General features: G+C 34.2%; 1 protein-coding gene across 8 annotated transcripts in view; it reads left to right on the top strand.

The window, feature by feature from the left end:
* The window catches only part of LOC105478211 (connector enhancer of kinase suppressor of Ras 2), a 288,198-nt gene that overhangs the window by 223,911 nt on the left and 51,822 nt on the right, over positions 1 to 12,465 (top strand). For all 8 annotated transcript variants that reach the window (XM_011735341.3, XM_024791678.2, XM_011735340.3 and 5 more), the window contains 5 exons: positions 1,076 to 1,124; positions 1,530 to 1,702; positions 5,798 to 5,871; positions 6,154 to 6,225; positions 12,350 to 12,417. In XM_011735341.3, the coding sequence (XP_011733643.1) occupies positions 1,076 to 1,124; positions 1,530 to 1,702; positions 5,798 to 5,871; positions 6,154 to 6,225; positions 12,350 to 12,417 (436 nt within the window). The remainder of the gene's footprint in view (positions 1 to 1,075; positions 1,125 to 1,529; positions 1,703 to 5,797; positions 5,872 to 6,153; positions 6,226 to 12,349; positions 12,418 to 12,465) is intronic.

The raw sequence follows: 12,465 nt of genomic DNA, 5'->3' as shown, positions 1-12,465 counted from the left end.
ATCTGTGAATTAAAAGCTCACATGCTATCTCTGTTCCCTTTTAGCTAGCTAATCATATGAATGTAATTAATCTTATTATACCGGTGAACAATATGGCTTAGTAGACTAACTGGAGCCAGTGATGTGTAGTCATTAACTGAAAGTTAGACCAATCAATATAGTTGTGGGTTTTTCTCTAGACATATCAAGCTGTTCAGGTACTTAGCATGGAGTGAAGAGACAGGTAGGTTTAACTGGGATGGATGTTTAGCTCAGCAAGTATGATGCAGAGAGCATGGTCAAGGGAACGATTATAATGGTATCCCATGGAAACAAAGAGGAAAGAAATACAGGCACAGGAGGGTGGTAAGGTCATTGAACTGGATGCCTCAATGAAGTGTTTTTTTAAGTGATGACATGAGGGTATTAGACTATGTAAACCATATGTATTACATGCAGTGGCTGGAGTGTGCTTGAGATATCACACATATGATCATGGGGGTGGGTAGCTCAGGAGTGGGGAAGTAAAGGTTATTAGAACTGAGGAACCAGGGTGCTGACATCATCTACATGAAGATTAGTCACCAATAATAGTGACAGAAGTAGGCATTAGAAGAAAATATTGTTCCAAGTGCTGAAATATTTAGGGACTAAGGAAGTAGGAGATCAGTAGGTGGTGGTGGCTTATGTAATAGAATGAACTTCATGTGAACAAGGGATAATCATGTTTTCCTGCTTGCTTTGTTAGATTTTGTGAGGCTCAAATGAGATACTGTCTGACAAAGCACAGTATATCCCTGAAAAGGTACAAAGTAGTGTGTGTTATAAAAGCCTTTAGTTTTACCAAATGCTTTGTGCCCTGATTTCTCTGCCTACAAAATACGGGTAAATATAATATCCTTTCCTGCTTCACAGGAGATTAGGCAGTTAAGTGACATGATGTATACAAATTTGTTTTGAGGCTTTGCAGGGAAAAAGTACTTCCTCTAACAGAGTTTAGAGTCATCATTTGGCTCTTGAGAGTTCTGTGTAGCATGCTGGTCCTCTGGATCACACCCTGAGTATCAGCTAACATTCTTTTTATCTTTGATTTCAGACATTTCAGCAGTCCTCACTGCAGCACAAATCAAAGAAGAAAAACAAAGGTAAGAAAAGGAAATGAAACCTTTACCTGCTTATTTTGCTCTTTGATAATCCCCAGCACACTTCATCCATGCCCTCTTTCTTGCCTGAGCCCAGTGTGGTTTAGAAGAGCACAACCCCCTAGTGTGAAAGCTGCCAGCTTCTTCTTCAATTCAATTATAATACAAGGTACCTTTTACAACAAATGATCTCAATAAGTTTTGAGACTGGTGTTACATATTTCTGATTAAGATGTGTGTCACTTATGTGAGGGAAAACTATTAAAGATTTTTATATTTTTCTAGTCTAATACAATATAAAAAGAATTTTTAAGGTTGTGAAGTACTCATACGTCTTTTTGGTATCTATAGATTAATCCTCTACTTTCATATCTTTTACAAAATTGAAAGAGCATTTCCACCCTTTAGGTCCTATAGCAGGCAAGAGCAAAAGACGAATTTCTTGCAAAGATCTTGGCCGTGGTGACTGTGAAGGCTGGCTTTGGAAAAAGAAAGATGCAAAGAGTTATTTTTCACAGAAATGGAAGAAATATTGGTTTGTCCTAAAGGATGCATCCCTTTATTGGTACATTAATGAGGAGGTAAGATAAAGCACATTTTGTTTTCTCGTCCATTCTCTATCTTTAATCAAAAGAACCATTTTGAGGCTTATATTTTAAAATCATATAATCACCTTAAGGCCAATTCAGTAGACTTCTGCTAGGTATTTTTCAATCCACCCTCTTAAAATGATTGCATGTTGGGGTTCTGGAAAGATAGATGTCTCAATTATGCTAATATAGCAACATATCTGAAACACAGATAAAGTGTAGTAAAATTCTGTATAGCTAAATAAAAATGCTAAGCTAATCCAAGCAGTAGCTTAACTAGAAGGATTACATGTGGAAATCTGACATTAATTTTTAAATATCTTGCTTTTGTTCAAAATTTTACACTTTTTTCTGTTTTTTTCTTTTTTTTAGAAGTGGGGAAGGGGAAGCCCTTTACTAATTTAAGCAAACTAATATCACCTGAATTTATTTCCATTTTCTTTAAAAATGATCTAGTAGACTAGTTTTGAAAATCTGCAAGTATTCATTTCATTTGGCCCAATGAGGGGTATATATATAATACATTTAAATTATTCTTATGATTTTATGGGGGTTTTTAGTACAACAGATTTATATCCAGAGTAGTCATATCAAAACCTATTACATATCTTGACAGATATGCCAAAAGCATTTGTTGATATTCCCTTTATTCTGCGCTTGCTTTTATTCCTTTGCTATAGCCATCTATTAGTTCACTTTATTAGTTTTTTAAAACAATGATTTCTGTTATTACCTTATTTTATAAAAAAAATGTACATGGTTTAATGTAGTTTGCTGGGTGAATAGTCCAATACTATTATGTTAAGACATTCATCAATTTGCATTTGAATATTGTTGAAATATAATTTAACAACATTATTATGCCTATGATTATAACACATAATATCTAGATAATTTTATGTTCCTTAGACAGGTTATAATATAATGTTATGTTGTGTTTAAGAGTAGACTCAGAAATCACACCACTTGAGTTACTGTGCCATAGTTTCTTCATCTGCAAAATGGGAGTAATAATAATGCTTATCACTGGACTACCATATGGATGAAATGAATCAATGCCTGGCACATACTAAGTGTTCAATAAACATATGGTAGGCCGGGCCCAGTGGCTCACACCTGTAATGACAGCACTTTGGGAGGTTAAGGCAGGATGATCACTTGAGCTCAGGAGCTTGAAACCAGCCTGGGTAACATAGTGGGACCCTGTCTCTACAAAAAATTAAAAAATTAGCCAAGCGTGGTGGTGCACGTCGGTAGTCCCAGCTACTCCAGAGGCTGAGGCAGGAGGATTGCTTGAGCCAGGGAGGTTGAGGCTGCAGTGAGCCATGATTGCACCACTGCACTCAGAGCAAGACCCTATCTCAAAAAAATATGTGTGCTATTAGTGACATTTTTCAAAGGAACCTCTCATTTTATTTATAAAATCTTGAATTAATATTTTTCTATTTAATGTAAATATCTATATCACCTATATAAAAATATTTGGTTGTTTTCTGTACTTTTAACATTTTTGTGGCAAATCACACAATTACCTAAAATATCCTCTGCTTCACTAAGTGTGTCTTATTTTAAATATAGAAAACAAACCATAATTTTACCTACAGTTTCATTTAATAGATATATATTAAATACTTTTTATATGCCAATCAAGTGTTATCAAGATATAGTATCTCTATGTTTCTCTTTATTGTAAGGTCACTTGCAGGTTTATCTCCCATATACTAGATTATATGCTATCTTTCAAAGTTTAAGTGGTGAAAAACTGTGGCCCCTTTTTGTTGAACTAAGTTTCATTCAGCAAGTTATTGTTACTGTTAGTCTTGTGAGAGATGAGTGAAGAATTCTACAGTATACATTGCAAGAAATACCTTTAGTATGATAATATTTTGGAAGAAATGTAAAAATTCCTCATCACATCATTATGAGGAGATAATAACTACCTCAAAATATTTTAAATTGTTCAAAATTTTAAATGTTTACATTATGACTGTCAAGGGTAACATAACATAGAAATTAAAGTTGGGAAAAGGATTTAAAAATATTGTCTTGGCCGGGCGCAGTGGCTTACGCCTGTAATCCCAGCACTTTGGGAGGCCAAGGCAGGTGGATCACGAGGTCAGGAGATCGAGACCATCCTGGCTAACACGGTGAAACCCCGTCTCTGCTAAAAATACAAAAAATTAGCTGGGCATGGTCGTGGGTGCCTGTAGTCGCAGCTACTCGGGAGGCTGAGACAGGAGAATGGCATGGACGCAGGAGGCAGAGCTTGCTATGAGCCAAGATAGCGCCACTGCACTCCAGCCTGGGCGACAGAGCAAGACTCCGTCTCAAAAAAAAAATAAAAAATAAAAATAATAAATTGTCCTTACTCCAAGATTGGAATAAAAAATATTCAAATATTGAAAAAGTTTAATACTACTCTTTTTCATAACACACACATTCAGTCACCGTCAGTAGCATCAGATTTTTGTTTTGCATGGATGCTTAGCAGTGAAAGCATTCATACAAATATATACTCTAAAAGAATCGAGAATCTCTTTTTTTTTCTCTGTAATAGTGGATGGGAGTATAATCTCATTTGAACTTGATATATAAGGAGCTATGGATATAGCACAGATCAAATAAAAGTTAGAGATAGTAAAACTCAGAGGAGCTTGATCATGAGCAGGAGAAGGGATACAATGATTAAAGCATTTAGCAAAAGATAGTTTTAGCTTAGTTGGGATAACTCGTATCTAACATAATAGTTTAGATAATTCTTCTATCTTGTTTTTCCATCCAGTGTTAGAGAAGGGAGGATTTTATGGATTTTATTCCATTTTCCAGGTGAAAAATGACCTGGAAATATATATATATTTTTTTATATATATAGCACGTACCCCAAGCCAGATATTTGAAAGTCAAATTGACCTATTTCATTTGTAAACTCTTGAATGCAAAAAATAATTGTTATAAGATGCTGACGAGCTTGCGGAGAAGACAGGAATACTTGTACACCGTTGGTGGGGGTATAAATTAGTTCAGCCATTGTGGAAAGCATTGTGACAATTCCTCAAAGAGCTAAAAGCAGAACTACCATTCCACCCAGCAATCCCATTACTGGGTATATACTCAGAGGAATATAAATATTTCTACCATAAAGACACATGCACGTGAATGTTCATTGCAGCACTATTCATGATAGCAAAGACATGAATCGACCTAAACGCATATCAATGACAGATTGGATAAAGAAAATGTGGTACATATACACCATGGAATACTATGCAGCCATAAAAGGAATGAGATTATGTCTTTTGCAGGAACGTGGATGGAGCTAGAGGCTATTATCCTTTGCAAATAAATGTAGGAACAGAAAACCAAATACCACATGTTCTCACTTATATGTGAGAACTGAATGATGAGAACTCAATGCACACAAAGAAAGGAACAGCAGACACTGGGGTCTACTTGAGGGGGGTGGATGAGATGAGGGAGAGGAGCAGAAAAAATAACTATTGGGTACCAGGATTAGTGCCTGGGTGATGAAATAATCTGTACAACAAACCCCTGTGACACACATTTACCTGTATAACAAACCTTCATGTATACCCCTGAACCTAAAAGTTAAAAATAATTAAATAAAAGATCTTTGTTATATAATTAGAGAAAATCAAGTTTGATAAGAGATTTGTTGGAGGAAAATTGAATCAGTAAACATCCCTATATTTTACATCTGAACATTACGAATAATAGAAAATGGTGAATTACAAAAGTGGACTACATTTATTTTATATGTACCAGAAAATAAGTTATAAAACACATTCCACTTTGAGAATTAAAGAATTTTCCATTCTCATTTTAATATGAAAAACACTTTTTAGAAGTTCTATGCATATTTTAATTAGTAGTATTCTAAGTGTTCAAAATATATCTTCAATTTATGGAATACAACAGGTAAGCATCAAATTCTTATCTCTAAAATATCAAATTTAAGGAATTAAAGGAACAGATTTATTAGTACAGATATTTAAGCCATAGTTATAGAGTATCACTACCTTCACACCTTTGTATATAATAACCTAACCAAGAGTCTTGCCACTTTAGGATGAAAAAGCAGAAGGATTCATCAGTCTGCCTGAATTTAAAATTGATAGAGCCAGTGAATGCCGCAAAAAATAGTAAGTTGATTTTATTTGGGAAGAGGGAACGATAGCTTTTTTTTTTTTTTTTTAATTTCCAGCTTTTAAATTATAGGTTGCTCATTTAATGCTTTCACATTGAGGTAATAAGAAAGCAGTTTTGTGGGCAGAAAATTGAACTTTTTACTGATTTCTGTCACCATGATAGAAGCATTATATATGTGAACTCGGGTTAGATGTTGAGGTAATTGTGCCCATCAGAATTATTTGTTTCAAACTTATTTCCCAATTGTAATAAATGTGCTTTGTTTACTTTTGCAGTGCATTCAAAGCCTGTCATCCTAAAATCAAAAGCTTTTATTTTGCCGCTGAACATCTTGATGATATGAACAGGTAAATTATTTCAGAATATGTAGAAGGTCAGTGAGTCCTAGAATTCTAAATTTTCTACAGTAATGCTTACAGAATAATGTCACTGAAGTTTTTAGATCGATCATTTTAAAATAAAATAGACCCAGACTAGCTCCATGCAGCCATATCTAATTTTAAAGAACATCGTTTAAAAAGTCAAAATAAACTTGTTAAATATTTTTGTCAAGTTTACCAAAAAGGTAATAGAGACCATATACAGACCCCAAAAATCTACCACCAAAAAAGGGGATTTTTTTTAAGTTCATTTCAAAAATATGTCTTAAAATTTACTCCCAGATGGAGGAAAAAGAGATATCTACCAAAAAAGCTGACTTTTTCAAGTACTGAGTATTTTCGACAGAATATTCATCTCAATAATTCAGGCCTAAGAAAAATTAGTATTTCTTGCTGTCACTTTTCATCTTTCACCTGACAGGGCCATACAACCAACAAATCAGATGGCTCAATGGTTATTCGGTGGCTCAGGGAAAACCTATATGTATATATTTTTTTCTTTTCTCATCACCTACCACATTCTGCTTCATGTTAATACTTTGGCTTTTATGAATTTTGTGCTTTCTTCCTTTCTCTTTCCTTTCCCCTCTTCCTTTTCTAGAATTATAGAAATTGAGTTAAAGATTAAAAATTTTTCCCCTTTCTATAACTTACTAGCCAGTACATACTACAAATATAACCTGCCTTCAGTTAGGGAGAGGCGGCATAGCATCATGGTCAGGAGCATGGACTTTGCAACCAGACTCTCTAAATCCCAGCTCTACCACTTACTAGCTGTACAACCTTGGACAAAGAACACGACCTCTTCATTCCAATATAGTATTGTCCAATCTATACAAGAGGTGGGTGGGGATAATAATCAGCCCAATCTCAGCTCTATACTGATTAGCTGTGAGACCTTGGGCAAGAAACTAAACCTCTCTATGCTGAGGTATTGGCCCTTTAATAAAGTGAAAATAATAATGACACCTATCAGTAAGACTTTTATAAGGAGTAAATAAGCATACATAAAGGACTTAGAACAGTGCCTGCTAAATTATAAGTGCTATATAAATGTTTACTATTAATATATATTCCTTTTATATACTTTGGGTTCTTACTCCATTTACCTTTCTCTAAAACAATTGTACCCAGGCATTTTTAAGCACAAAACTGTGTAGCTGCATAAATTTCTTGAACGTACTAAATGAACACTTAATGTCTTTTTATAAATAATCTTGTTCTTTGACATTTGGGGATACAAGCATGTCTTTTTTTCAAAGCAAGGATATGAATACAAGGAAATGGCAAATAAAGGTGGTGTTGAGAACACTTGATTAAAACTTTTATTACTAATAAAGGAATTGAGCCTTTCATATAGTTTCCATAATCTTCTCTTAATTCATATAACTTATCCTTGAAATTTCACACTAAGCTATAAAATTTTAAGTTTTTTCTCCTTATTCTCAAAATGAAAATATTTATTCACATTCACATGGAGAGGGAGAGGTGTGATACTCCATTTTCTGTTGTAATTATTTTATAATTCCACTGTTCTAGTACTTACTATCCATTTTACCATATGTTAAGCTCAATACCCTTGGGATAAATGTGAAGAATTTTCATCATGACCACACTGAAATTAAGTGGCATACGTGAGCGTATCCTATCTTATGCACTAGAACCCAGCCAACTCCAAGAATTAATACAATGTAATCATTCATGATACATGCTAATTGGGATCTTTTTAAGCTTAGAAGTTGCCTGTTTAAAAGTGCATTTTATGAACTATAAAATCCTTTTAGCAATAGCTTCAAAAGGATGCTGATGTCACTGCTCTTTCCTAATATTTTGTGGCTGTATCTGGTTCGGGATATCGCAGAAACTAAACCAAATTTATGCAGTTCATTTTGTTGGTTTTCTAAGCAATAGGTCAAAGAAAAAAAGTGAAACATAAAAAAGGCCATCTCCACATTATACACTTAAAAGTGCTGTTTTATGTAAAGGCTGCCATGGCACACTACAACTTTAAGAATTTAATTGTCCCAAAATACTAAATGTTATTTTAATTTAATTAAAATTGATTTTTATTGTTTTCTTTGAATTTTGCTTTCTAAAAAGTAACCCTATTCCTAATGTCTACTTTCAATGGGAAAATTTTTAATTACTTGTTAATAGAAGGGGAAAAGAGTTGGTGCTAAAAATATTCACAGAGAATTAACGACGGGGAGGAACACCCACCTACAGCTTTGTCAAGTCACCTGATTGTTACATAACAGCAAGATGATCTGAGTGTTGGTTTGTTCTTTATGTAATCTTTTAGAAGCATGTATCTAAGTCTTCAAGAGATGATATATTTATAAAAATAATTATTATAAATACATAATTTATGTGATTATTTCATTTTTTAATATCATACCTACTTCTTATGAAAATACACCATGTTTCAGAGAAATATATTTTTCTGTTCCTCATTTAAAAAAAACAAATGTAATGCTGGTGGTGACAGGACCTAGTAATTGGTGTTAAAAAGTTATCCTTATTGGCCAGGCACAGTAGCTCAAGCCTGTAATCCCAGCACTTTGGGAGGCTGAGACGGGCGGATCACGAGGTCTAGGAGATCGAGACCAATCTGACTAACACGGTGAAACCCTATCTGTACTAAAAAATACAAAAAACTAGCCGGGCGAGGTGGCGGGCGCCTGTAGTCCCCGCTACTCGGGAGGCTGAGGCAGGAGAATGGCGTGAACGCGGGAGGCGGAGCTTGCAGTGAGCCGAGATCTGGTCACTGCACTCCAGCCTGGGCGACAGAGGGAGACTCCGTCTCAAAAAAAAAAAAAAAAAAAAGTTATCCTTACATTTAATTTTCTTCTGTAAAATCATACACATATATATACACAATAAATATGTATATATATATATGTGTATACATACACATACACATAGAATATTAAAATATCACCTTCTATTTTGAGAAGCAGGAAGTTTGATTGTGAGGTAATTTGCAAAAACACTTTTAGGCACCCCACTACTATTCATCCGTTTCATCAGAAATAAGCACTGAAACATTAAAAACTGATTTTTTTCTGGTCTGTGTAAAATCTATGGGGATAAAACAAAACATCATATTACTCAAGTATTCTGAAGACTTATTTACTGAATTTGTTTGGCCTATATATTCCTTACCATGTCAGTACATATGTTCTTGTAATTGTGATGACCCACCAATTCCTATTTGATAATTATTATTTATACATTTCTCCCATGGTTCTTTCTCTTATTTCCCTCTAAACACATTATTCTTTGTCAGTTGTGAATATCTCCTTTGCATGTTTACTATAGGTTCAATATCCCCTTACCTATATTTTCCTATTTTAAAGCATTGGTGATATGTTAAGGTACTGACTGAATTTAGACCTGCTATTAAATAACTTCCTCATAAATATATTGAATAGATTCTAAATTCAATATTGTGTCTCTGACCTTCTTACCTAAAATAGCCTTCCCTCATCCACAGCATCTTTGACATTCTAATTTTCTAACTTGCTTGCTTGTCTGTTTTTAAATAGCATTTGCTACTATTTCACATATTTTTATTTGTATCCCTGTTTATTGTTTTTCTCCCTCACTAAGATATGGAAATCATGAAGGCAGGCACTTTGTTTTATCTCTGTATCCCAGGTACCTGGCACATATAGGCTCTTAATAAATATTGCTTGAATCAGTTGATGCATATGTGTCTGCTTTCATAATAACCTAAAATACCAAATCGTAACTGTAACAAGCAAATCAGTAAGTATCTTCTAGTTGAAGCCTAAAGGATAAGTTTATCCAAGATAGCACCAACAATTGTGTTGTATTTAGCCTCTTGTGGCTCTTATACAGTGGCCTGAGTATATCCACACACTTTCTAAGCAATTTATCTTCAGTGAACAAAATTTTTCTTCTTTCAATTGTGTTATGAAACTTAGTAAATCTAGAGTTAATTGAAGGCAGAAATTATGTCTTATTTATTTCTGTATCCCTAAAACATAGCTTATTGTTCAGCACATAGCAGACGCTTAATAAATGCTGTTGAAGGGAAAAATTGAGCAAGCCCCTTTTTTGTTTCCTGATTTATTTCATAAGGACCTCATTGTTCTTTACATTTCTGATAAAATGAAATTTCAGTGCTTTTTGTTTGTTTGTTTTGTATGTGTGTATGTGTGATGGAGTCTTGCTCTGTCACCCAGGCTGAAGTGCAATGGCACGATCTCAGCTCACTGCAACCTCCACCTCCCAGGTTCAAGCAATTCTCCTGCCTCAGCCTCCCAAATAGCTGGGATTACAGGTGCATGCCACGATGCCTGGCTAATTTTTTGTATTTAGTAGAGACAGGGTTTCACCATGTTGGTGAGGCTGGTCTCGAACTCCTGACCTCAGGTGATCCACCTACCTCGGCCTCCCAAAGTGCTGGGATTATAGGCGTGAGCCACTGCGCCTGGCCTTCAGTGATATTTTTTAAAGTACTAAATACAAGGCAGTGGATTACAATTCAATGATAAATTTTTCTTTAGTGGTATTATCATTTTCACCCAAAAGCACCAGGCCAGTCTTTCCCAAGAGTGGTAAGATATGCCTTGTAGTACAAATTTAACCCCTTTTTCACTGCAAATCAACTTAGACTGAATTTTAACTCTGAACTTTTAGTAATGATTAGAGTCATTTTTAAAACATTGTCATGAAGTTTACTTCTTGATTTATAGTTTATAATTTTCTGGATGCGTGTGTGTATCTATCTATCTATATATATATAGACACACACATATCGTGCTACTGAATTCATTTGATAATCTTTATTTTATTCCAGTTCTACTCCGGTCCTTTCTCCACTTCCCAAATGTGCCTGAGGTGATAATTACATTGTAGGTTTTGCTCAAATAAAATTAGGTTTTAATTGACCTATTCTTACAATTAAAGCTTAAGTTTCCATAGATGTGATTTTGTCTGTTAGAGATACGACTTTCCCCACTTTTCAAGATATTCTAAGTATCTGATGCACAGTTAACACCATTTGGCATAAATGATGAAATATGAGTCACTTCAAAGAATGTGATCTTCCACTTGACAGGGAAGATAAAGGTCTTAGGAGAAAAAGTTCTCAAACACAAATTTTTCTTAAAAATATATCTAGATCAGATTATTCCACAACTTAATGACATTAACCATACTAGTGATTCTGGACATATTCAAGATAGCTTGAAATGCAGGTTTTTCCTCAATTTCTGATTTGGGAAAGTGTATGGGTTATGGCTCAGGATTGACCAAAGGGAAATTTTCATGTTGTTTAAAGACTTGTGATTAGATAATCTGATAGTGTAAATAGTTGAAATAATGAGCATAAGGAGAGCCCTGATGGGACAAAAGAAAGATGTTAAAACTGCTTTGCTTTAGGCAGTCCCTACATTGGCAATAGCAGCACTATAGAAAGAGCAAAGAGCTGAGATTTATTTTTAAATTACTCTTGCTCATGAAAATACATTTCCAAGATCTAAACAGATGTTAAAAATTGTGTAAGTTCATTGTGTCTTTGGAAAACCCCATTCCCTTGTATTTAGAGACAAGTGTCTGAAGTACTCCCAAGATGTGTTTCCTGTTAGATTGTTAAATAAGCTTAATCAAAACTATGATTTCGTAATAAAACTATTATTTTGACAAGCAAGGTTCATAACTTTTTTCTCTCATCAGGACAAATTGAACCTGATAATGTTTAAATATCTCTAAAGGAGCATTTGTTCTGAAGAAACAGAACAGCAGGAATATTTGGAGTACTTCTACATTTGGAACAATAGAATTAATATGGCTTTGGTCATCTCCAAACCCTTTATGTTACAGATATTAACAGCTTTGCCCAAGACTTTTCTATTGAAGTAACATCTTTGGTGTGGGAGCAATTTGTACTATAGCAAATTGTATCTCATTAAAGATTCTATGTATCAATAGTAGCAAAGAACACATCTTATATGTAGGATTATTCCATATATTCTTAGACATTTTTAAATAAATGTTTCTAGGAAGTAAAATATAAGAAATTAGGTTACAATGTTATTTATTTTAATATTTGTTTTTTCAGGTGGCTTAACAGAATTAATATGCTGACGGCAGGATATGCAGAAAGAGAGAGGATTAAGCAGGAACAAGGTAAAGGAATACTTTTTTAAAATAATTATGTTATACTTTTTTTCCTGC

Source organism: Macaca nemestrina, chromosome X (assembly GCF_043159975.1).
Source record: "Macaca nemestrina isolate mMacNem1 chromosome X, mMacNem.hap1, whole genome shotgun sequence".
NCBI lineage: Eukaryota > Metazoa > Chordata > Mammalia > Primates > Cercopithecidae > Macaca > Macaca nemestrina.
The sequence above is the reverse complement of the archived record's forward strand: the minus strand, read 5'-3'. Positions and strand labels throughout refer to the sequence as shown.